This window comes from Lissotriton helveticus, chromosome 3_1, assembly GCF_964261635.1.
Source record: "Lissotriton helveticus chromosome 3_1, aLisHel1.1, whole genome shotgun sequence".
In the NCBI taxonomy this organism is placed as follows: Eukaryota; Metazoa; Chordata; class Amphibia; order Caudata; family Salamandridae; genus Lissotriton; species Lissotriton helveticus.
Genome location: NC_136061.1, coordinates 254,850,285 through 254,877,230, shown reverse-complemented (window position 1 = coordinate 254,877,230; position 26,946 = coordinate 254,850,285). Strand labels below are relative to the sequence as shown.

The following is a 26,946-nucleotide window of genomic DNA, read 5'->3' as shown; positions in this document are numbered from 1 at the left end:
TACCAGGTACAACAAGTATTAAGTACATAAAATTGGCAGACAAAGCAATTATATTATAGTTGGAATTCTTTCTTTAAGGCTGACTTCAGTGAGAATGATATCTAATTATTCCTCTCTCAAGGGTCGGCGCCAAACTTGAAGCATTCTCTGAATAGTTAACTTTACCATAAATTAAGCTTAAAGCAAGTGGAACCTGTGCTCAAGCATGTAAGCTAGTCATTGCTCAGGGTGAGGAGATTTTGTGTTCAGCTTATTTAAAAAAATTCTACCACTTTAAAATGTCTTTGTTTCTCCTATGTAGAGGTTTCACATCCTTCCAACTCTTGAACGTGTGTCACAGTTTGCTTTTAAGAAATCTCTGCACTTCTCTTACAAACGTCTCTACCTGCCTGCCTCATTACTTTTTTCCTTTTGTTTTGTTTTAAAGGTACAGTGATTTAGAAGATTAATAATAGATTGGAGAATGTGTTACAGAAGTTGCGATGACTCGCCGTTTTGCTCTGTTAGGCTGGGGACATAAGTGTTTATTTGTGTTCTATTTCATTTTATGATGTACAGACTACTGATTATAATCTGCTTTTAATTGCATGCTTTATTATTTACCCTTTGCTCTCGTCTTTTTTTTCTCCTTTACTATTCTGCTACTCACTGCCTGTCTGAAGCTGTGTTGTAAAACAGTGCACAAGGCCAACCTCTTGGCTTTAAATGGTTCAGGGTACGAGGAAAAGGTGTTCGTTCTCCTCCCCGCTGCAATGCTGTTATGTCTTCTATCTTGTGTCCAGTGTCCTGTTGCTTGGCTGCTGTGCCATCTCCCTTGACGTGACTTTCCTTTTGCATCTGCTGGTTATGTTCTGTGATATGTGCCTAGACGCACAGGATGACTTCACTTTAGTAACGCAAGACACAGCAATGGAAAACAATATTCAGGGGAATTCTTTCAGTGTGCTGATGGCAGGCTTCCCACCATAACTGATTGTTGGAATTATAAAACACCGAAAGCTTCCATGTCCACTTCTATAAAATCATCGAGCACAAGGTATTCTCAGGTACAACACTGCTACAGCTTTTGTATTAGTTTTTAGATCTCGAGCATATGAAAGTGCAAGTTGTCTGCTTGTGAAAGACCTATAGTGAATTTGCAGTGGACTTAGAGCCCATTCATTGCTTTCCATTGGTTGGTTTTATTGCCACTCTAATTAACTTGGTTTTTATTCGTTGCCTTGTGTGGGTTTCCCTTCCTCTTATGTGTTTGTCCCTCATCTGGTGCATAGCCTCTTTAGTTGTGTCCTTGCATTGCTCACTTTTTGAAATTAACTTCCCTTTTTTATCCACTCCATGAGGGTGCATGTATTTGTCAGCTATCTCCCTCGTGTACTTCTTTCCTCTTCCTCTGCAACACTCTGGGTTGCTCTCTGTCATCTGTGTCCTTTTCCCATGCCTCCTTCATGTTGCGCTCGCCCATATATGCTTCTGCCGTCTGCATTGCTTTCTTGCATGTGTGCTTTTTAGGGCTCGGCCTACATCCCACGAAGTGGGTGTGGCTTCAGAGTCCTGTAGAGAGGACTCCGACAAGCTAACCTACACATTCCAGAGAAGCGCATGAATTCTGTTCGTTATTTATGGCAGCTGCATGTCAATTGGCCATCGTATGGCTGTGTTTTTACAAGGCAGCACGCAATAGGCCATAGTCTGTAGAGTTTCTCCACTTCCTGCATATTCTGTGCAGAGACGCGCAGCAGAAGGCTAAAAATCATCAATTACCAGCTGTCAGGGGGCGCGGTAATTGAATCCAGATGCTGGGCGCGTGTGCACCATTCTTTGCTGTCTGCTCTCGGAAGCCTTTGGCATTCCTGGAGCGTGTGCATTTAGTGTCAGGACTGGATGATGCTGGGTGCGCGTGCACTCCAGCCTCTCCTCCTGGGCCTCGGCAGAGGTGCGTTCCTCGAAGGCTGCTCGGGAGTCTGCCGGGTCAGGCACAATATGTATTTTGTTGAAATCTGCAAGTTATGCAACTGGTTGCGTTTTGCGTGCAAGTACATTAACGGAAAGCGCCACTGGTGCAGAGTAGTGAGTGCAGAGTGGTGAGTGCAGAGTGGTGAGTGCAGAGTGGTGAGTGCAGAGTGGTGAGTGCGTAGAGTGGTGAGTGCGTAGAGTGGTGAGTGCGTAGAGTGGTGAGTGCGTAGAGTGGTGAGTGCGTAGAGTGGTGAGTGCGTAGAGTGGTGAGTGCGTAGAGTGGTGAGTGCGTAGAGTGGTGAGTGCGTAGAGTGGTGAGTGCGTAGAGTGGTGAGTGCGTAGAGTGGTGAGTGTGTAGAGTGGTGAGTGTGTAGAGTGAGTGAGTGTGTAGAGTGAGTGAGTGTGTAGAGTGAGTGAGTGTGTAGAGTGAGTGAGTGTGTAGAGTGAGTGAGTGTGTAGAGTGAGTGAGTGGTGAGTGGTGAGTGCCTGTTCCAGAAAGAGCAGGGTATGCTTGTGTGCTTACACGGTGCACTGACACACAGGAGCTAAAACAAAGAACAGCTGAACACGTGGGAGCTTCATTGAGGCAGCCGGCCCTCTGTGAAGGGAGCAGGAAGGAGGGGATGCCTCAACCAATCAAGCGCAGCTACTCGCAACCTACTGTACGATTACAACACAGGCCGAAGGGCAGAGCTAGGTCTTTTCGCATTACGCAGGGTGAGCAGTGTGTAGGGTGAGCAGTGTGTGAGCGTGCAGGGTGCACCTCCACAAAACTCACGCTATATACGGCTGAAAAGTAGCACTAGGCGAGGATAATGAAATTCAACAGTACTGCGAAAGCATGGCTTACATTACAAACAAAGTCTTGCAGTTGCCCATTGTAAATGACAATGCCATTTATTTAACGATTAAGCTATTGGCAATGTAAATGACAATGCCATTTATTTATGATTTAAAGAAATGTCATGAGCAATGCCAATAGCTCTACCTTTAATGATGCCGAGACCAATACATTGTAATTGCTTGTTTTCAGCTGAAAACAAAGCAGTGCTGTCCGCATAATGCTTCTTTTGGCCAGAGTCTGGTGCTCCCCTGCCCACCCCCAGCTCCCTTGAGGCCTGCCCCCCAGTTTAGAGACCTCTGAATTAGAGGCTAGCTGGATACAACAACAAATAGGGGATGTTTTGGGAGCACATACAAAATGGTAGGATGGGGATACTGGATACAAACAGCTGTGCAGGTTAATCCCTATGAGAATAATCACCGATTTGCTCAGACACACAGTTATTTTCAAGTTGCTGACGACAGGATTAGAATTCAGGTTGCTGCGCTCTAGGGTCCATAACCTATCTAGTAAATCGCCAGACCTGATGCCCTGTTTCAAATGATGAGAGCAAAAACATGTCACCTCAAGCACCGTGATCAAACCCCCTCAATGCTACAGTGTGTAAATATAATTACATTCATCCACAGTAATATTGTGGTACACTTTATATACTGCCTGTGATCGTTTACACACTACCCAAATACCTTGTTGCTCTTAGATGTTTTTGACCCAAGAATGATGGCTTGGGCAGTTTTAAAGAGAATTGGCCACATGGAATATTTGAAGTGTGCATGTGTTCTGAGATTATCATGGGGGATTTGTCTTTTCTACTGTGTAAGGTGGTTAAAGATATCTGTGTTGTAACCGATTTTGTTTTGTTTAACTTTCCATCTTATAGAGTGCGTGATCTGATGCGGGCGGGCGTGATGAAGCCATCACAGAAGCCTGTCTGGTATGATGTTTACGTAGCATTCCCCCCGAAAAGGGAACCTTTGTATCAGGAACCTAAGAAGAATGTCACTGTGGCTATAGAGGATAACATAAGGCCAATTTTCTATGAAGAAGATCTCATCCGAGCGTAAGTTCAACTTTTCTGGAAACATTCTTTTCCTATTGCATAGCTTCACACATGTCCAAACCTACCACGTCCCCACCAGTGCATTGCGGCTACCTATGTTGAGACAATCAACTAGTTACCAATAATAATTTGCTTAATGTGGAAGTATGATACTCTCCCCTTTCTCCCCACATTCAACCTAAGATCTTTTTGCTATCGAGGGAAGGGCACATATACTATACAAGGTACTAAAAATACCCCATAAAGGTTGTGTCAAGCCGGACAGTTTCTTTAGTTGATCTGTGGCACTTGGGTGCCTCATGCCTTACTTATGTGTCAGTTCATTAGAGCTTTGGGGGCTGTCACATCTATGGTGACAGGCTACAAAAGCAGAAGATTTACCATGGCGAATTCTGGGGGAGTCTGTCAGCAGTATGAAGGATATTTCTGATGTTGTCAGGACCTCACAATGTGAAAAATGTTTCTGTAGTGCTAAGACGGAAGGATTTTAAATCAAATATTTGATTAGATTATGTCTCTCCAAAAATGTAATCATAAACTCAGGACCTTTAAAGTATGAAAATAAAAACGTAGAAAGACTTTTCTTTTTGTTTAGTGTGGTAGTCTACCTTTAAGTCTAATTACGATGCGTCTAAGAAATTATAAAATTTGAAGAGACTGATCTGTTGCCATTTGTTTGTTTCTCATATTTCTCTCTTTGAGAGACTCACAAATACTGACCCAAACATTTCTAGATAAAATGCTATAAAGTACTCTTGTATCTAATAGGCGATGCACAGATGTGAAGACAGATGGTGGATGTGGGGGAGCATTACAAAGGAGTATCCTGTAATGATTAAGAAATCATCCCATACTTTAATTTAGTGTCCTTGGGTTGTTCGGGCTTGCAGTGATGAGCATCCCAACAATTGGGTAATAATCCCATTTCACCGGCCAGATGAATTAGAGAATTAGAATGGGATAGCTCCGTCAAGTGACTTAAAGCGATTAAGAATCATTTAAAAAATAAAATAAAATGGTGAGTGTGAATATGGGCAAAAGACGGCAACTATTTAAATGCAGATAAAATATTGCAGGAACCTTTTTACCTCTGTGCCTCATCTGAGAATGTATTCCATTCTGCAGAAAAAAATAATATTGAGATTGTTACCCAAGAAAGTGCAGGGCCATTGTGAGCTTGGGATGACCAGACATGTAATCGAATTCTACTTCACTGTGGGAAGAAGTTAACAAGAGAAATGTGGTGGCTGCCAAAGAGGTGTGAAACAGTATTATTTTAATTGGGGTGTTTTGTTATCACTAAATGGAATGGAGCAAAGTTATAGCTTGGAATGATATTTGAATACTATGGAATTCTATACTGCATTGCCCACCCCACCTTTAGAATTATCTTTTTTTTAGGGACATATTGTCGACCTACATATTGATTCTGCACAAAGGATCCAGTACCTCTATCTTAACCCACTGTCAGAAACCCAAGTTTTGTTTCTGGGTGATTAGTGAATATTTTGCATTTCCCTGCACTCACTGCTTCTACAACTACTGTTGGTTCTCCCATACGTGACAGAACACACATTGACACTAAGTATAAAGAAGATCTCTTGAATATTGAAAAGAAATAGGAACTGTCTCTTTACATTTTCATTCTGTTTCTCCAAACACCTCATTTTGAAAGTATATTACTTTCTCCCATACAGATTTCTGCATTTGTAAAAGTGCGTCCAGTGATGTCAAGTGACTTTTCTAAACCAATCCCTAATAGTACATCATCAATTGGAGAAAGACCCTTCATGGGATCTTCCCACAATGAGGCATATCTTGTCTCTAACTTGGTATGGGTGACAGAGGAATAACCAATATATTCTCAACGTAGAGCAATTCTGCTCTTTGAATGGCTACATCATGCTGGGTGGTATTACTGCTAGTGCCACACACTTTGTACTTCCTTCATGTGTCGGGAAGAGTGGGTTTTGTGGGGAGGTCTATCTAGTGTTCACAAGCACACTATACCTACCCCTAGCTGTGTGGCTTTTAGTATTTCTAGGAGCATCTATAGTTATTATGGAATGTTATTGGTCTGTAGTTCTTGTAGCGCATGATGTAGAAGTGTTGTAATTCTTCACGCTGTTAACAGTACACGAGGACCTGGCTTTCATCTACAGGAACACATGCTCCTCCTTCCTCTGGATGATGGATATTATAAGACACATCCTCTTGCCATCACTCAACAGAGAGAATATTTCCTTAACTTCTTGCTTATTCGTCATAACACTGCACTCAGCCATTAGTAGAAGAGGAGTGCCATGAAGTGGGTAGATGACAGGCACAATGACAATTCTGACAGGAATCCAGTTCAAACCACCAGGCTCCATTTTAAAACCTGTTCCTCCTTCAGGAGGTTCATTGATTTAAGCTCATGGTGCACATCCTCAAGTCAAGTGAGTTATCATTGCTTATGGACACTTGTAGGATACTGCCAAAGTTTTCACAGGAAATCTACAAAATGGCTTTATTAACTTGCTTCACACCACACCAAAACATGCCAGTTAAAAGTGAAATCACCAAACTGTTTACTTTCCAATACGTGTTTTGTAGTAAATGTCCTCTCCACTGTTCTTCTCTGGATAGACTGTACTATGATATCTGTGACATCATGGAATGCCTGGGTGTCCCTCTGGCTCACTGTGTCTCTCTCTAACTTACTGTGGCAGTTGGTCATCTCAGGCTGAGCTGCTAACAGCTGGCTCCTGGTGGGGTTTACTTCTGATCTTGACCTGTCTACCTGACTTGGAAGGAACTTGCAATAAAGGATCTTAATTTACACAGTGGACTGTGCATCTTTCATTTACCACAACTTGGCGACGTTTTGAAGAGGATGAACCTACGTGTGAATTAAGGAAGCTACTACAAGGAAAAGAACTTAAGACATTATACATAAGCTTAAAGGTAATGCCCAGCTGACCCCACCAGTGTCCTGTTTCATCTTGGACAGCCTGCACCTGGGCGTTTGTTATCGATGAGCCTCCTGTCACCTTCTTGCTGTCTGGATAAGTCTACAGCTACGCTTTTCTCTAAGGCCTGTGGTGTTTGTTTTTTTCATTTTATTGGGAAGCGTCGTCGTGTAACAGAAGGTTTCATCTACTTTATCAGTGGTGTACTATTGTTTCTGGATCCTATATCGATATCCAGCAGCGGACTTCTATGTACCTGCGTGTGGAAACAAGCATAAGCTTCAGAGAAATTCTATGTGGAATATCTACTCTGTCCCTGCACCTTGGAGGAAGGCATCTGGTCTGGGTTTACTTCAGAGAATTTTTTGTGGAATATCTACTCTGCCCTGCCCCTTGGATCAAAACTCATTGTCTGCTGAGAGGTGTCGCATGTGCACGAGTTTGTGACTTTACACGTCAGGTAGGATGGTGACTGTGCCTGCGTGTTTGTTCTGTGTGTTTCCTGGCGAATTGAAGCATTGCTGTTCTTTGCCAAGTTTGTTAACTCACCGTCGTGTGTGTTGGTGACGGTTGGCCAGCAGTGATCTTCACGGTTTCCCTGCCTCCGTTCAATTGATTAATGAGTTACAACGGGGTGAACCCTAAGAACTCTCTGACCTGGGTCAGTCAATCAGGTACATATGAAAGTGGTCGGAGTCTATTGTTTTCCTGAGTCACAAATATCACAGAAATCACAATTCTTTGGGAAGTAAGTTAAATCGTATATAGTCCATGAATGTCACTTAAAACATAGGCAGTCCATAAATCCAGTGCATATTTTATTTTAACACATCTTAAAAGGAATACTCAGTATCGATTAATCAATAGAGTGTCAGATTTGAACAATCCGAATTGAAAACATCGCAATTACTTCATTGGCAACGAAATTCAATTAGAGTAGAAGACATTGAAACGAAACAAATACATTTTGGTATATCAACGCGCTCACGGTGCACAGAAATGGAAGTGTTTAGAAGGGATGGGTGTGTTGGGATAGAAGTGGGGACCGGGTAAAGGTGTTGTGACTGACCCGCGCATATTACCTCATTCTAGAAACCAACGGATCTCTCTACGGACCGGCACATCCAGCTGGCCACAGACCTCAACAATATCAAGTTGGAAAGCGATAACTTCCCAGTAAGTGCTCCCCTGATACTACTATCGTTCACATTGGAGACTTGGCCTCTCCTTGGACATCCTATTGTAATCATGATTCATTTACACAATTATAGGCCACATTCTACAAAATAGGAACCCAGGAAGGTCCCAATCCCACGGCCTTCAACTGGCCCCACGCAAAGTATGTAATTTTTATTTTTAGTCCTAGTGCACTAATTTTGCTCGGCAGTGATAGATACATTCATTGTTATTATATTGCTTATAGGCGCTCCAGTTTCTTTTTCCGTGTCCTGATGAAGACCCCAGCTTGAGGTTATGAACAACCCTTCTTTCCAGGGGTCGAAACGTTGACAACCAACCTACTGTATTCCTCTAAGCATAGGAGTAAACAAGGGATTATTACAGATCCTGTGCTTAAGAGTTTCTTGGAACTTCTCGATCTATAAACAGACTGTAAAGGCTGCATCTGATTCTCACTGTGATTGTAACATAGTCACAACACCTTTACCCGGTCCCCACTTCTATCCCAACACACCCTTCCCTTCTAAACACTTCCATTTCTGTGCACCGTGAGCGCGTTGATATACCAAAATGTATTTGTTTCGTTTCAATGTGTTCTACTCTAATTGAATTTCGTTGCCAATGAAGTAATTGCGATGTTTTCAATTCGGATTGTTCAAATCTGACACTCTATTGATTAATCGATACTGAGTATTCCTTTTAAGATGTGTTAAAATAAAATATGCACTGGATATATGGACTGCCTATGTTTTAAGTGACATTCATGGACTATATACGATTTAACTTACTTCCCAAAGAATTGTGATTTCTGTGATATTTGTGACTCAGGAAAACAATAGACTCCGACCACTTTCATATGTACCTGATTGACTGACCCAGGTCAGAGAGTTCTTAGGGTTCACCCCGTTGTAACTCATTACTCTATGTGCAAGAGCTGTCTTGCGAGGGTTTTTCTCACCAATAGATCTGCATTTATGCATAAAACTTGATTGAGGGTATTATCATGTTTCAGTCTGAAACCCTCTCTTATACTGAGGATCATATTAGAGAGCTGATTGGGGGAGATACAGGGACAGCTTTCCTCTCAACCAACATCACCACGGTTGATTTCTCGCTCAATGAGAAGATCAACAAATTAGAGCGACTTGAAAAGAAATTAGTACGCACTAAACTGCATGGCCATCTCTTAACAGGCTACCTCAAGGCCAACATCATACCAACAGGACTACAGGTCCGCAACGAGCCGGCAATATTCGTGGACAGTCCCAAATTCAAAGAGGGCTTTAGCTTCGTGGCAAATAACTGTTCCCGTCATTGGATGGTCCTTGGGGTGGAGACCGCACGAGACCAGGTTGAACAGCTAAGCAAGGAAATAGAGGAACTGAAGGCGGAAATTGCCAGCCACTCAGCCTTTGCAAGTGCAAAAGACACCCTTGAACGTCTAAACAAAACACTAAAAGACTTTGATGTTGAAACGCAAAACAAAAAATTGGAGAAACTAGTGAAAGATATCCAATATTATAACAAGAAAAAAACGTATCCGTATTTGGCTGAGGACTATTTTAAACAAGATAACCAGGGCCGCTTTTTCTACAGAGGCAGAGGGGGATACAGGGGCGGCCAACGAGGTGGAAGAAGGTACACAAATTTTTCGGACTCCTCATACAGCGGAGGTAGTGACAACGAAGCAGCTGGACCAAGTAATTACCAAAATCAAGAACAATGGTACCAACCACCACAGGACCCTCCCAACAGACAACAGCCTTTTTTAGATGACAGCACATGGAGACCCCCCCGGGGGAGGGGCGGTGGATGGAACAGACGGCCGACCAGAGGCCACAACCCCCAGAACTGGGACGACTCGAGGCAGCAAGGCTACAACAACAAACAGGTGAGATTCCAGCAGGACAACCACGGGGAAATCAGCACACGGAGGAAAACATATCGCTGGTAACCAGAGGAAGCCCTATCATGAATCTATCCAACCAGACACTATCCCCAGATGAGATCGGAGTCCTGAGTAAGGGCCTTTCGTTTGTCCCGACCTCACAGGGCAATTTGTTTAACATCAAAACAGAACTGGCGAAATTCTTCCGCAAGATCCGTCTGAAAAATTACTTCCTACATAAACCCCGTCACCACGTCTAGAGCATTCACCAGCCTACGACCACCGTCTACCTTCACACCACACACTGCCATGATTAACCATCGAATCTTAACCTATGAGAGTCTCGTAATGAACGATGTATACAAGATGTGGAAGAAACGCCCCTATGTGAGACACAACATCTCGAAGAATGAACGAGCTGCCCTGGATTGTTTGAAGAACAACAAATCGCTGGTTATCAAGCCAGCGGACAAAGGGGGAGCTATAGTAATCATGGAGGCTGATGACTCCAAACAAGAGATATATTCGCAGTTGAGAGACAACGTGAGCTATCGGCCGATAGCAACCAATCCGACAAATGAGATCAGACGTCAGATTCTTGCAATCACGGAAAAAGGGAAAGAATCCGGGTTCCTCACTGAAAAAGAATATTTATATCTTAATGTGGATCAACCACGCACCCCTACGATCTATGCCCTACCCAAGGTTCATAAGAATCCTACCAAACCCCCTGGACGACCGATCATATCGGGCTGTGGGTCCCTTTTGGAGCCCCTTTGCAAGTATATTGATGTCTTTCTAAAACCGCTGGCTGAAGCAACTCCCACCTACCTGAGGGACACTATGCAGGTGATCAACCTCATAGACCAACGCCCGTTTGATAAAGACAATCAACTACTGGTAACCATGGACATCGTGTCATTGTACACAAGTATTCCTCAAGAACCAGCACTGGTAACAATAAGAAGAGCCTTGGAATCACGACCACAACCAGCAAAAGTCCCCACGGAATTTCTAATTGACCTTTTGGAGATCGCGATGACAAAGAACTTTTTCATCTTTCAAGATAACTTCTTCATGCAGATGAAAGGAGTAGCCATGGGGGCTGCCTTTGCCCCGGATCTAGCTATCCTTTATATGAATGAGTACGAGCAACATCACATTCTCTCTCCTGTGAATCCGTACTTTGACAACATCCTAGAATACCGTCGCTATATAGACGATATCCTCATCATATGGACAGGACACAAACAAGAACTGGAAGCATTTACTCAGTGGCTTAATACCCAATCATGTGACATCCAATTCACCAGTAATTGCAGCAATGAAACAATCGATTTTCTGGATATCAGCATCAAAGAAAAGGAAGGGCTGTTATATACCACTCTATACAGAAAACCAACCGAAAGAAATACGCTGCTACAGTATTCTAGCCATCACACACGGGCTCTACGGGACAACTTACCCTTTGGTCAGTTCCTCAGGATCCGAAGGAACTGTACCCTAAAGGAGGACTACTTTCTTGAATCAGATGAACTCATCTCCCGACTCTTAGAAAGAGGATACCCCAAAAGACTTGTTAAGAGAGCACGTAAGAGGGCATGGTTCAGTAACAGAGAATCCTTGCTTGTACCCAAGGATCGCCAACCCTCGGAGGATAGGATGATTTGTGTGACCACGTACTGCAGCAAAAGCAATGAAATACGCAAGATTGTGAATAAACATTGGAATATAGTGGCAGATGCTATCGAAATGCTTCATCTGCCCATGCACGCTTTCAAAAAAGCAAAGAGTGTCAGAGACTATGTAGTGTGTTCCTTGCTGGACAGTCCAGCGGCTCCCACCATTCAATCAATGTGGAACCTACCCATTACACTCAGAAACTACAAATGCGGCAACTGCAAAGCATGTTCATTGTGTTTAGAAACAAAAACAATAACACATAACAATTTGACTGTTACTCTGAAGTCCTTTACGAACTGTAATAGTCATGGAGTCATTTATGCAATCTTTTGCCCCTGCGGATTGATCTACATAGGTCAAACCAAGCAGAAAATTAAGAACCGGGTGCTACAACATTGCAGCAGGATAAGATGCCAAACACCAGGAGCCCCCTTGGTAGAACATTTTCTAGCGCGCACACACACACCAGAATCTTTGAAGTGGGTGGTCATTGAAAGAATTACATTAGGCCCACGTGGCGGCAATCTGAACTCCATCTTGAATTTAAGGGAATGTAAATGGATGCAGTCCTTTAACTCTGTTCAACATGGCTTAAATGAACTGGAAGCCACATTTACCCAGATGGCGTTGTTAGATCCTGATTGACTTGTGATTTTGGGCCCCATATTCTAAGTGCATTACCAGAGCTTAGCCTGGCCATAATGAACTGTAGGCTACCCTTGCCTCTTTGGTGCAGATAGATTCAGAGTTACTCATAACGATGTTCTTTACATCATAAGTGTACATCTTTAGTAACTAATTGTCAGGCTAGACACATAGGTTACTGTTTGTTTCTTCCCTGCATGGGGACTACCTGTTGATGTATATGCACGATCTTATGTTCAATGATTTTCTTATACCATTGTCTATAATTAGATTCAATAATCAAGATACTGAGACGATGTATACATGTGTTGAAACCCATGTCCAATTTGAACGCAGTGAACCTGCAGCTGTAATGTGTATGGGAACACTTCCATGTTTATTTCCCTTTGTAATGACTGTAAAATATGAGACCTTTTTTGCTCCCCAAAAAGAGAATCATCACCAACTCCCAGATCGCAACGTTATTTACTATGTTGCACTGGAATGACAATGAGATCATATCCTTCATTCATCCTGTAAGTCTAGGCGCGATTACTGAGCTAAGCCAGACGCACTAACATCCACTTAGGCGTTTGTTATAGTTTTTTACGTTCCCCTGGCACAAGGAGTAACACACGAAACTCTTTACCATGCTCCCTAAGATAACTCTTCATTGATTGGCTGTGCATTGTCGAGCCCCCGAGCAGTACTCGGCGTCTGCACCTCGAGGCGGCCCAGACTCTCACCGGCAGCCGTACGAAGAAGATGATTCATGCGCGTCTTGTTGAAGATTAGGTAAGACATGGATGCTTTTCCCATGTTACTTGCCCCCTTTAACATCTACCACGTAGAGCTTTCCCCAAGTAGCGTTAATTTTTTAACTTCATTTAATGTACGATTTATTCAGCGTGTTTGCTTCGTTTCTTAAGACACGTTCGGCACTGACACGCAGTCCGGACTTTTTATCCCAAGAGATGTGCCCCACTTAATACAATCTACGTTACCTATTGACGTATGGGCTAAGCCAGTTGCGATTTTGCACACCGGTCCTATCTGGTGACCGGTCGCATCCTAGAGCAGTCTGCCTCGGCGGACATGCACTGCGCCAAGGGCGCGATACTTACTTGATTTCCATAACACTTTCCAGTAACTAGACTGAACCGCGCATATCACCTCATTCTAGAAACCAACGGATCTCTCTACGGACCGGCACATCCAGCTGGCCACAGACCTCAACAATATCAAGTTGGAAAGCGATAACTTCCCAGTAAGTGCTCCCCTGATACTACTATCGTTCACATTGGAGACTTGGCCTCTCCTTGGACATCCTATTGTAATCATGATTCATTTACACAATTATAGGCCACATTCTACAAAATAGGAACCCAGGAAGGTCCCAATCCCACGGCCTTCAACTGGCCCCACGCAAAGTATGTAATTTGTATTTTTAGTCCTAGTGCACTAATTTTGCTCGGCAGTGATAGATACATTCATTGTTATTATATTGCTTATAGGCGCTCCAGTTTCTTTTTCCGTGTCCTGATGAAGACCCCAGCTTGAGGTTATGAACAACCCTTCTTTCCAGGGGTCGAAACGTTGACAACCAACCTACTGTATTCCTCTAAGCATAGGAGTAAACAAGGGATTATTACAGATCCTGTGCTTAAGAGTTTCTTGGAACTTCTCGATCTATAAACAGACTGTAAAGGCTGCATCTGATTCTCACTGTGATTGTAACATAGTCACAACACCTTTACCCGGTCCCCACTTCTATCCCAACACACCCATCCCTTCTAAACACTTCCATTTCTGTGCACCGTGAGCGCGTTGATATACCAAAATGTATTTGTTTTGTTTCAATGTGTTCTACTCTAATTGAATTTCGTTGCCAATGAAGTAATTGCGATGTTTTTAATTCGGATTGTTCAAATCTGACACTCTATTGATTAATCGATACTGAGTATTCCTTTTAAGATGTGTTAAAATAAAATATGCACTGGATTTATGGACTGCCTATGTTTTAAGTGACATTCATGGACTATATACGATTTAACTTACTTCCCAAAGAATTGTGATTTCTGTGATATTTGTGACGCAGGAAAACAATAGACTCCGACCACTTTCATATGTACCTCCGTTCAATTGATGACGTGCATAGAGCGTCCCGGGGACTCCACGAACCTCTGCTCACGCAGCGACTTTCAAGTGACGTCTTGTGTAGTTCCTGGAACTCTTCTTTTGCACCTCCTGTGATGTTGCTTTGCCTTTGACTCACGTCGTTACGCACGACGTAGCGGCCATTTTTAGTTTGTTTATGTTGCCATAACAACAGCTTTCACTCATTGCTTTTGACTCAGCGCGTTTGTAGTCTACGCCTGAAAGTCGGCACGTTTGTTTTTCCTTCGGTGATATACACACCTGTGTATATTTGGAGATCATCTTATTTTCCTAAGAATGCGTACCAACAGAGTTTATTTGATGAAAGTGCGGAGCAACGGAGTGAAAGGGTTTTGCCTCATAGACTGGATGACATCTTATTTTTATGGCGTGATTCAACGGAGTTTGCAGGGAGCTCAGTGGTGTCTGCGGGGAGACCCCGGGTGAGAAGTCGGTCACCGGAGCTAATGTTATTTTCCTATTTGCGTAGCAGTTAACTTATCACTGCATATTATTACACAGTCTTGTTATGGAAAGTAGTGTGTGTGTTTTAATATGGCAAATTTTGTGGTGCTCTTTTGGCAAGTGTGTATCCTGCGTTGGGGATGTCGTAGTTTCGGCTTGTTGGGTTGTCAATGTCCATCCATATGGTCAGGGTTGGTATCCTGAAGCGTACCCTTTGGGTCCTTGGGGGTAGTACATGCCCCATTGTTGTGTGCATGTGTGTAGTCATTCCTCTATTTTGCCTCTAGGGGGATATTGTGTCTTATGGCGTACCCTGCTTAGAGGAGGTTTTCTGTTTGCTAGCGGGTAGTCCATTCCCATTTTTGGTTACCAGGATTACTGTCCTGCTGTGTACCCTTTTCAGGGGAACTTGGGTGTTTGGGGGTAGTCCATGCCTCATTTTTCTTCCCAGGGTCATTATCCTCACCCTGCGGTGTACCCTTTTTAGGGGAGGTTGGGTATTTGCGGGTAGTCCATGCCCCATGTTTATTCCCAGGATCACTGTCCTACGGTGTACCCTTTGAGGTTGAGTGTTTACGGGTAGTCCATGCCCCACCTTTTGTCCCAGGATTATTGTACTTATCCTGCGGTGTACCCTTTTCAGGGGAGGTTTGGTATTTGCGGGTAGTCCATGCCCCATCTTTTGTTCCTAGGATTATTGTCCTGTGGTGTACCCTTTTTAGGGGAGGTTGGGTCTTTGCGGGTAGTCCATGACCCATCTTTCGTCCCACGGTTATTTTTCTTACCTGCGGTGTACACTTTTCAGGGGAGGTTGAGTCTTTCCGGGTAGTCAACGCCCATTTTTATTCCCAGGATTACTGTCCTGCGGTGTACCCTTTTCAGGGGAGGTTGAGTGTTTGCGAGTAGTCCATTCTCCATACTCTGCGTTGTTCCCTGCTTTTGGTGGAGATTGTTTGTGCACTATGTTCTGGTCGAAGTCTACCTTCTTGCAACTCCTGGCCAGGGTTTCTTATTGGTAAGATTTTGAGCTGTGAATTTGTCATACGTTTAGTGTCAGCATATCTTTATCAGGTGTAGTTTTTTTTTTTGGGTGAATTCTTGTGAAAGGGGTTTGCTCTCTTGGATTATTTTAAGTGAATCTTACCCCTATTGTGTCTCTCCCAGACTACACATTTTTGTTTCTAGGGTGTTTACCCTGTGGTGTACCCATGTGTGGGGAGGTTATGAGTGTTGCCAGCTAACTTAGCTGTTTGTCTTGTTTTTTTCGAAACCATTCTGTTTCATTAAGGGAAGGGGATGAGGCATATAGTGACTTAATGTAGTTTTCTTTGTTCATTTCTCTGCTAATGATACCTCATTCTAACGTCATCTCATGTCGTACATTATTACTTTTGGTTCATCTCCAATTTCTTTTTTTTAAAGGTTTTTATTGAAGAAGACAAGAGAATGTACATAAATCGGGTGTCATACACAAAATACGATATAGCGATAGGTGAGCGAGTAGACCAATGCAGAAAATCAATTCACAGAAGTATGTAGCTTTGGCAACGACATATACATTAAGAGGAGAAACGATCAGCAATCTGACTAAAACAGCCTGCAAGGTTCACCCACCCACGATTCAGGATAGTAAAGACCAAATTAGACACTCGACTAGGTAAGAAATCGATACAGAATAAGCGACCCATCTCTTGTAAAAGAAGAAAGGAAAGAGAAAAAGGCCATAGAACTAAACAAAGGTAAAATAACAAACCCCTCCCCATTCCCCCCACCCTGCACCCCTGCAATGGCTACGGCCCATCCCCACTAGCAGCGTGCCTGTCGCCCCGGAACTAAACCTAAAAGTAGGAAAAAAGAGTGGAGGAGGAAATATCAAACAGGCCCCCGGTCTCCCTTACCCCCCGCCAGCAGCAATCCACCCCAAACATCTCCAGAATAATAGAATGTAGCAAGTAAATCCTAACGGGGGGAAGCTTGTAAGAACCACCCCACTCCCGCGCAATTATGAGGTACAAATCCCGTGTCAAATGAAATAATTTTCCAAACCCATCCACTAAAAGTCAACCCTGGCCGCTACGATTCTTCATGCGAGCCCTGTCCGTTGGAACCGCCATCTCAATAGGAGAATCAAAATATAGAAAAAGTTCAATGTCAGTACGGAAGGATTTAAACCAGGATAGCGGTACACAAAATCCAAAAGCCAAACGGAGTTCACTGCCCACCAGAAATAGGGCGCCAGAGCGTATTTGAACCATCTGGGAGAAAAAGGGCGAGGTATCAATCCGACAGTCACTGGAGAACTCACTCTGAAATATAAGATTGTCTATATCCATCTTGGGCGGTATCGGCGTAGGGCAGGATGTACCTTTGATAGTCTCAGGCTCGCTTGCTGCCGTTCGAGAGTCGAAGAAGAATACAAAGTCTGACTTCAGCACGGGGCCCTCTGTGGCAGTCGGAGCTTGCTCCGCGGGTAAAGCAACTTGTTCCAGAACCAACAAAGGGTCGGAGTCCGGTCTCCGGCAGATGATATCAGCCGTTACGACCATCCTCTGGACGATGGCGGTGACTTGTGAATGGAGCTCCCCAATGGCGGCCATTACAGTATGCAGCGACGGTGTACATTCCACCCGCTCCATCGCCCCTCACGAAGCGACCGAGCAGGTCTCTGAACCCCGGAGGCCGACTACTCCGGGGAACCGGGCACAGGCAAAGCCGATGACCACTATGGGCACTTCCAAAAGCGTGATTTCAACACCGTCGCCGCCAGCGAGGAACCAAGCCCATCAACCCCGGGAGCTCAACGGGGCCTCCGGGCAGCGGATCCCCGACCACAGCAATCGATGCGTCAAGCCGCCGTAGCTGCGAGAGAAAGCCGCCACCGAACCACCATCCAAAACGGACAAGAAACACTCCTCTTCGGGAGACCGGACGCCACCCACGTCCCGCGGCCGGTGTTATTCAACTCAAACCCGGCTGAGTTAGAAATCGAGGCCCCGGCTTCAACTCCGGGTTAGGCCGAGAATGGAACACGGCGTGTCTTCGTCATCCAAGCAGCTAGAAATTCCGGGAGTGCACCTTTGGAGTCAGGAACACTTCAGCTGCACGGGAGTCCGGTGAGAAATCAGGATAATCGTCAGGATTTGTGAGCAACTGGCGGAGGTCGGCGGAGCCGGGAGCTTATGCGGCTATCTTGGTTGCTAGCGTAGCTCCTCCTCCTCATCTCAATTTTGTACTCTCCTGCTGATGTTGCATTTGAGGTATTTTGCCGATCGTTTCTTTATTCTGTTCTTACTCCATGAGGGGATGTGTAGTAAATGTCCTCTCCACTGTTCTTCTCTGGACAGACTGTACTATGATATCTGTGACATTATAGATGCCTGGGTGTCCCTCTGGCTCACTGTGTCTCTCTCTAACTTACTGTGGCAGTTGGTCATCTCAGGCTGAGCTGCTAACAGCTGGCTCCTGGTGGGGTTTACTTCTGATCTTGACCTGTCTACCTGACTTGGAAGGAACTTGCAATAAAGGATCTTAACTTACACAGTGGACTGTGCATCTTTCATTTACCACATGTTTCACGTGGAGGAGGAGTGATTCACTTGTCGTTGACCACTGTGCATTGCATAGTGAAGGACAAATGGAATTTTACAGCATTGAATCTGTGTACTGGGAGCACAAATCTTGTGTATTCCTTGTGTGTGATCTGAGTGCTACGGCTACGGATTTAAAATGGTGCAACATTCATCACAAACTGTTGGATAGGTAGTGACAGGAGACAAATACTTTGAAATTAGGCTTTGTAGTTAGATTTCCTCAGTACATTCTACACACCAGGCCCTTATTTTCCGTTTTGAAATATAGGCCTTTCTGTAAGCCGGGTTCTTCTCAGGTTCCATCCGAGTACTTGTGATGAGTAATATGAAAAGTCTGGTCAGTGTGGAGTAACAATATATCAAGGTGAAAGAGGAGCCGACAGGACTAAGAAATTGCCGGTGTTAGAATCTACATTTATTATAGATTTACAAACTAAGGCTCCCACGGGGCTCAATAATGATGAAGAGTTGTGGGTCCACTTGGAGTAGAAGAGGCACTCTTCAACGAGGATGTCAGTAAGCTTAAGGATTGGGGCAACAAAAGATGTAATAGAGCAGATTGCGTATCCATTAAGACAGATGTTGAAATCGCTCATTCAGGGTTCAGTTGTGATACAAAAGGAGCAATATAGCACCTTATAAAAGAATTATGTAAATAAATTAGAGTATTTCGCCGAAAAGTAATCTTTATATAGAATGACGGCTTTTATTAATTATGTCGAATTACTTTCTATTTAATGGCAAATACTGGAGGAATGAATTTTGTCTATTTGTATATGTGATTTTAACATTTAATTCACTAAAGCACTTTATTTTTTGGTGGTATAACAATTGTGTGACAAAAAACATACTAAAAGATGGCTGCCATGAATTTTGCTAACAATGTTTGTAAATCCGTCTGTCTTTGATGTTACTTGTATGGTCATGTGACGTGTAATACTGCCGGTTTTGCACAGGGTAACTGTCATTGAAAAAGCCACAAGGCGAAACGCATCTGTCAGTGCAAGGGGGTCTGCACAATAAAGCATTTTTGCTTTCCGTTCGGAGGATTACATTTAAAAAAAATAATGTTTATTGGCATTTTCAACTTACATAATACATTGCCTTATCCATCCAGCGACAGCAGTACTGCCCACCTACATGCCAGCAAGTAACTATGTTACTGTGTCGAGTACTGGTGACTACCCCCCTTCTAATTCTGGCATTTGTGCAAAACACGGGTGGCGGTCAATATTCCTAGCCCATCACGGGTCCCCAGGCTTCCGTTGTAGGCCAACCATCGTGTGACCCATCTGCATCTATTCCTGTAGTTTGTCCCCCCACCCACTCGTTCTTGTGAGAGCTGTATTGGCCATCTATTCTTTGGTGCAATTAAAACACCTCTTTTTACGTTTTGCCTGGCGAAAAGATGCGCTCTGCTCATCTTTTTCGCGCAGGCGAAAACCTGATGAGAACTGTAGTGTGGGTTTGGGTCGGCCCTCGTCATTCATTGGCTGGCTCCATAAATGGAGCCTAGCCATTGGACGAGGGGCCTGTCCGTCAATGCCGGACCAGATTCGGGGGCGTTCCCGAGATTCTTTGGCTTTTGCTGACGTCACGCGACGTCAGCCGGGAACGCCCCCGAATCTGTGCTGGCATTGACGGCACCCGCCCTCATTGCACTCCCTGCCAAAGGCACGATGCCGATTTCAGCCGTACAACCTGGCCGTCTCCAATCTTGTCACCAATTGTCTGGCCTCAGTGGCCGGAAGTCTCGGCTGCCGGGTGAGGGGAGGTTGCAGCATTTCTGTCAACCCCGTCATCTCTACCTGTGGGGGTGTGGAGCAGTGCAGCGCCCCGGACCAGTTGTCAGCCTCCGTGAAGCTTGTGTGCACACGAGGATTGCGCTGCAGCTTGTGTGCACACGAGGAGTGAGCTGCGGCTTGTGTGTGCACACGAGTGTGCACTTCCTGTGCACACCTCGACTCCGCGGGGCCTCCTCCCTCGGAAGGCTGTCAGATGGCTGTAGAGTTGCTCTCCCTGCCGTCAATGCCCCCAGCGAAGACGAAGTGAGCGTCAGGCAGGGCTCCTCGGGTGTCATCTCACCCTCCTCCCGACCAATGAGGGGCGGTGTGGCGGGAGGGGCAGGCGGAGGGCAGGAACTCCGCTCTGAAGGACGTTCCAGCCCCTGTGAAGCCGAGCACACTCACCTCCCCTCTGCACCCACCCGTGCCAGCCCTACCCCGCCCTCCACACCCCTCCTTGCCCACTCAACACGAAGGCTCTGACCACATTTGAACTTTAGTGGCCGTCAGTGCATTAGAAGCGAGAAGCCTTTGTATGCTCTTAAAGGAGCCGCCGACCATTCCCCGGAGCCCGGGGCAGAAAGTGGAACTTGAACCCTCGGCGGTGAGAGAAATGCGCTTGTTTTAATTACTACCGAGCGCGGGGACACCATGCTCGGTTTGGCAGCCTCCCGATGTATATATAGCAGGCCTGTTCCGCAAGATGCCCGCGAACAGCAGGGATGGCTCTCAGGAGGTCGGTACAACAGCGGCACAGTGAGTACAGGCGAGGGGGGAGGACCTCGGTAGGGTGAGGGTGAAGTGTGTCTGGGAGAGGGCTCCGGGAGGCAGCAGGGAGCACCGGGCAGTGTGGAGGTGGCGCTCTGAGAGGACAGGCCAGCGGCGAGGGAGGAGCAGTGACGGTTACTTGAAAAGCCGTCCCTTTCCGTAAACTGCCCGAAGTGCAATGGTGCGAAAATTAAATAGAAGAGGGAGGAAAAATAAACTGTGCCCATTGTCGTTTTGGGATTCCGCGCAGTTACGTGACTTTCTTTGCAAGAGGCGCGCTCTGGAGTAAGAGCAATAAACGAGTCCAGTACTTTACTCTAATTGGTTGTGTGGGCTACACAAACAGTCCCAGGGCCTATCTCAGCTGATCGTTTCGGAAGAGGGCGGGTTAAACGCAGAGGGTCATTGAGGATAGCTCATTCCTGCTGCTGCTCTCTGTCCAGCTGCTGTTACCACTAATCAGCTTAAACTCCTCTCCCTTTCCAACAGGTAAGAAACTTCACTCTATGCCGATGGACGATGCGCCACATTACCCTGTATTGGGATAAAGCCAGGAACCACATTTTCCTCTGACTCCCAGATGAGTTACTCACGGCGAACTGCAGCTGCTTCAGTGGAAGGGAGAGGAAAGCGTGTTTCGTGTCAGACAAAAGTGCCCTTTAAGCTTAACTAAAGAGAGTGATGTTTGGGGCCACTAAAGGTTCCTCAAAATCGCTTCTAGTCTGGCCCAACTGAAAGCGAAAAAAGGCTACTCGAATTAAAAGCAAAAAAAACAAACAGTCAAGCAAGCACTTGCTCAATAGACAATCTTCTTCACAACAGACGAAGGGCGAGGGACGGGTGGGAAGAGTGTAGTGTAAGAGGAGGAGACCGTGTGGGAAGAGTACTAGGGGAGGGAATTGAAGGACGAGAGTGTGCATGAAGAGCAGTGCTTGAAGAGTGCCAGGGCATTCCCCGGTAAAGCCAACAATGAACACTGAAGCAGACCCTATGGGGCACTCTACTTCCGTCATTTGCCAGCTGAAAAACACGACCTTCTCGTATGTCACAGGCTAGTGATGCAACTCGATGTCACCACAAGTCACCACACATTCATTTCATTATTGGTACTTCTGTGAAGCGCTCTGACACCTTCGGGTAAAGTCCGCGCTATATAAAGTTGCATAAATAAATAGATAAAAACACAGGGACTGAGACAGGCGGCTACGTGTGTTTACCATTGGTGTTCCAGGGCCTAAAGCATTATTTCATGGCAACTGAATAACTAATGTACTGAAACTTTTAAATGCCTCATGGTGTTATTGCTTCTGGTCCTGCGTAAAGGTGCTATGTTTGTGGTAAATCCATGAATATTTGGGACTTGCATTTTTTAGGTTTTGCCTGGAGGGGGCTCGCAGTGTGTGGGGGGGCTCTGTGTGGGTGTGTGGGGGGCTCTGTGTGGGTGTGTGGAGGGCTCTGTGTGAGGGGCTCTGTGTGGGTGTGTGGAGGGCTCTGTGTGGGGGGCTCTGTGTGGGTGTGTGGAGGGCTCTGTGTGGGTGTGTGGGGGGGCTCGCAGTGTGTGTGGGGGCTCTGTGTGGCTGTGTGTAAATGTAAATGTAGTTGAGCTTATATAGCGCACAGCTACCCGCAGTGGGTTTCCCGGCGCTTGCTTAGGGAACCCTTCCTGATATTCCCCTGTGAGATAGCAGGGTATCCACAAGGTGAAAGTCAGGCATCCCGCCGCAAGGGGCCGTTGTGGAGATTAAGCAAGCTATTGCCCAGAGTCGCAGAGTGTGAACCCGTGAGTCGAGGAGGCACCGGGGCGAGAATTATCGAGTCCGTGGAATTTTTGGCCCAAGACCCGCCGAGGCGGGGAATTGAACCCTGGTCCAGGACCGATCTCAGCTTCCGGGTCTGCTGCCTCTAACCCCTGAGCCCCACTTCTCCACTGTGGGGGGGGGGGCTGTGTGTGGGGGGAGCTGTGTGTGGGGGGCTCTGTGTGGGGGGCCCTGTGTCTGTGGGGGGAGCTCTGTGTGGAGGGGCTCTGTGTGGGTGTATGTGGGTGGCATTTGCGAGAGATTAAGCTATTGGCATTGTAAATGACAATGCCATTTATTTAGCTGTTGTGCTGTAGCTATCATGGGACAGCGAACGTGATCATTTGTAACTCGTCCATGTATTTTAGGTAGTGTGAAGTCCTTGCTCCTGTGTTCTACTGGGTGCCACCAACTCGAAGAGTGCCACTTTGTTTTCAAGGTGAAACATTATAATAGAGGCGAAAGTAGAGCTTTACGGCGACAAGTGAAATGCATGTAAAGAATGCCAACATCTATTGCTGACATTTCTGCTTACCGGCATCAGGATATCAATTAGAACTGAAGTTCCATGGGTCTCTTAAACACAAGTGCATTCACATTTTAGCCTCTTGCACTCTTACATGTAGGCACATTTTCAGAACAAAGAAAGGGGCGTGGCAGTTATTTTGATGAGGAGAAAAGATAATGGGCCAGAAGGTGTGTGGGGGGGCTCTGTGTGGGTGTGTGTGGAGGGCTCTGTGTGGGTGTGTGTGGGGGGCTTTGTGTGGCTGTGTGTGTGGGGGGCTTTGTGTGGCTGTGTGTGTGGGGGGCTCTGTGTGGGTGTGTGTGTGGGGGGGCTCTGTGTGTGTTTGGGGGGGCTCTCTGTGGGTGTTTGTGTGTGTCATTTGCGAGAGATAAAGCTAGTGGCATTGTAAATGACAATGCCATTTATTTATGTTAAAAAAAACATAAATAAAAATAATGTCAAGAGCAATGCCAATAGCTCTAACTTTAACAAAGGCAAAACCATTGCATTGTAAATGCTTGTTTAACTCATGTTTCCCTTTAAACTTTCATTGAAGACCACTTGTAATGTGACCTATGGATTTGTGAGTATTCTGCCCTACAGAATATTCTTCATGTTATCACCCAATTGAAATTTCTATGATCGTTTTGGTAAAATACATCAAATTAGGACTCCTAGTATTAACTATTCAAGTTTTTCCGTACACTATTTCATCAAAGTTGTTAATTTTATTGCCGATAGCTAAATTAGATTAGTGATAACCCACTTCCTTCATATGTGCAATACTCCTGCAAATATCATTGGAAGTCATTCTGAGGGGGATGCAATTTGGGATGTACTGTTTATAATTCAACATTTTGCGTACATCCATATTTGTCAGTTAACCGAGCATTACTCGCATTACAATTAGTCTTTTGTAACTATGTAACTGCTACCAAAACAACGTATTGGCTTCATTATCGATTCCTTAATGTTACCCTTTCATTTCAAACATATTACATTTATTCTTTAAAGCACCATAAATAATTTGTTAGTCTATGTATTTTAAACTCTTATGTATTTGCCTCCTTCTGAATATTGTCTTTACTTATTATAGGCCATGTTACGACGTCACATAGAATGATATCAAATGTAGATTTTAAATTGTGCATATTTTCTGTAGCTATTTCCATGGCTTTGTAGATTTTTGTGCTTTTTAGACTGTCAAATAAATGAAATTAGTCTCCACCATAATTTTGATCCGAGTTTCCTTTGCATTTGAGTTACTCTGTTGTTATGTGAGCCCTTATATCTATGGAAAGAATTATTTGATGGTTGCACGAATAAAATTGTATTTCAACACTTTTATATAAGTCGGTTTTGTTTAGGGTTACTGTGGTTGTTTCAGAGTGCTGCAAGACTCTTTGCTCCACTAGAGTGAAAGCCTTGGGCAGAATGTACACCAGATAAAGTAAGCATTGACTCACAACTATAATATAATTAAGACAAAACTACCTGCCTTGTGATAGAATTACATGCTATAAACACTTATCTTAATTGGTCCAAATTGGGGCAGAATTGGAGTGGAATTAATGGACGACCGAGTATGAGGCGAAGGCCAACCTAGTTGATACCTATAGGCATGTTGGTGTATCAAGATGTTTTCTCGCTTGCTCCATATTAACCTTCTCTGTGTAGGTTGTACAATTCACTGACCATTTAATGGCACCCGAAGGTCTCTTCAGCTTCACAATTGGGGCAAGCTTGGCAAATCTTAGAACAATTATAAATGTATTTTACAATGGCTGTTTACATTTAAACATTTGGGTAATTTGTGTAAATCTGAGTAAAGAAGGTGCCAGCCAACTTAGAATCTTGCTTGGGAACGGTGGCCACCTGGATGGACCAGTTGCATCTCATGCTCAATGGAGACAAGACGGAGTTAATGGTCCTTGGTAACTACACCACTACTCCCGCACTGAGTTGGCCCAAATGTCTTGGCCCGTCTCCAAAACCCAAAGAAAGGATTAAAAGCCTGGGAGTATGGCTGAACAAGGCACCTAAATTTGAACACCAAGCAGTACAACTAGCAGCCTCTTGTTACGGCATCATCAGACAGATGCGTAAAATTCTCCCACTGCTTCCTGAAACTGCACGAGGGACCATGGTACAGTCACTGGTGTTGTCCCGGTTAGATTATGTGAACTCTCTCTACCTGGGCACCCCAAAACTGCAGGTTATGCAGAACTGTGCAGCCAGGCTGCTGCGCAACATCCCCAGACCGCAGTCTGCTAAGCCTGCGATGAAATCACTGCACTGGCTGCCAATAAAGGAACACATAATGTTCAAAACACTGTAGGGGATTGGCCCTAAAATAAATATCACCCTTATGGCCTTTCACCGGCCCTCAAGATGCCTGCAATCAGCTAATCTGTTCCTGGCAACAGTACCTAAAATCATATGAGCTCTAGCCGGAGGCCGTATGTTCGCCTACAATGCGACGAGACTATGGAACACGCTCCCGACCTATCTCCGTTCACTGACCCATTATTTCTCATTTCGGAGGCAATTAAAAACATGGCTCTTTCAGCACTTGTCGTGAGAATTCGCTCTTTCACTTGCTGCCGCTTGTGCTGGGATGCCTAAGGTTAGCCATGCGCTTTATCAAATATGAATTAATAATAATAATAATAATAATGACAAAAAAATCCAAGTTTCTGCACTGTGTGAAACTGTCACTCAAAACTACAATTTTAGTGAATTGCACTCCATAGCAGTAGTGTGCAGCAAACTTTTTAACCTAACATTATAGTTTCCTAGAAGCCCTTATCTTGTTTTCAGAAGACGTTACTCACGTAGTATAAATATTTTGGGGCTATGTAAATAATTTTATTCACTTTACTGAAAAATTTGAATTAATGTATATGTAATGTATTCATAACTGTTTTTACCCGTTGTCTCCGTTTTAAAAAGTATACATGACAATGCATCGACGTCTAATCTCCTTCCTTACTGTGTTAAGTGTGCACTGCAGCTGACATGGATGTGCGTTTTAAACATACCACACAATTTAAGATTGTTTTTCCTCTTCTAACAGAAAGTTTTACGAGATTTATGGGAATGGACCAAAAGCATTTGATCTGTCTCAGCATAATTTCAAATCAACAAGCCAGAGGTAAAACAAATGTTTAAAATCTTGTTACAGAGTTGTGATGAAATGTGCCTTGTGTGTTCTATATGGCACGACGAAGTAACAGTCCACCGGCACCCTCAGAACGTGGCTTCTCGCCCAGCCTCTTGTTGACTGTGTCTTTGCTTTATGTATACAGCTCCCTCCCTTTTAACTAGGTTTGCGCTATACCAATACCACTTACTTACACCCAGTTATTTTTCACTGTCCGGACTTGAAATACAAAGCTCTTCTGTTCGTAGCTTCGTGAAGCCTTCCGTAGCTAAATATTAGAAGCTACCCAAGGTGCTGCAGTTTAGTGGATGCTGAATGTGCTACAAAATGTCCAGCTACTTGTATTGGGCTTAGTGATATGTTTGTATTTTGTGTTTCTGCCTTCAGGACAGCAGAAAGTATTTATCAAAAACAAACAACTTGCTTACTTTAGGTCACTTCTTTTTTATGTGTAATACTCCTGCAAGGATCATTGGAAGTCATTTGGGAGGGGTCTACACTTCGGGATGTGCCTTCTACAATTCAACATATTGAGT

General features: G+C 44.6%; 1 protein-coding gene across 1 annotated transcript in view; it reads left to right on the top strand.

Moving 5' to 3' along the window:
* Positions 1-26,946, top strand: part of MRPS23 (mitochondrial ribosomal protein S23) — an 82,895-nt gene that overhangs the window by 13,528 nt on the left and 42,421 nt on the right. The window contains exons 2-3 of the mRNA XM_078679739.1: positions 3,678-3,857; positions 26,324-26,401. Coding sequence (XP_078535865.1) covers positions 3,678-3,857; positions 26,324-26,401 — 258 coding nt within the window. The remainder of the gene's footprint in view (positions 1-3,677; positions 3,858-26,323; positions 26,402-26,946) is intronic.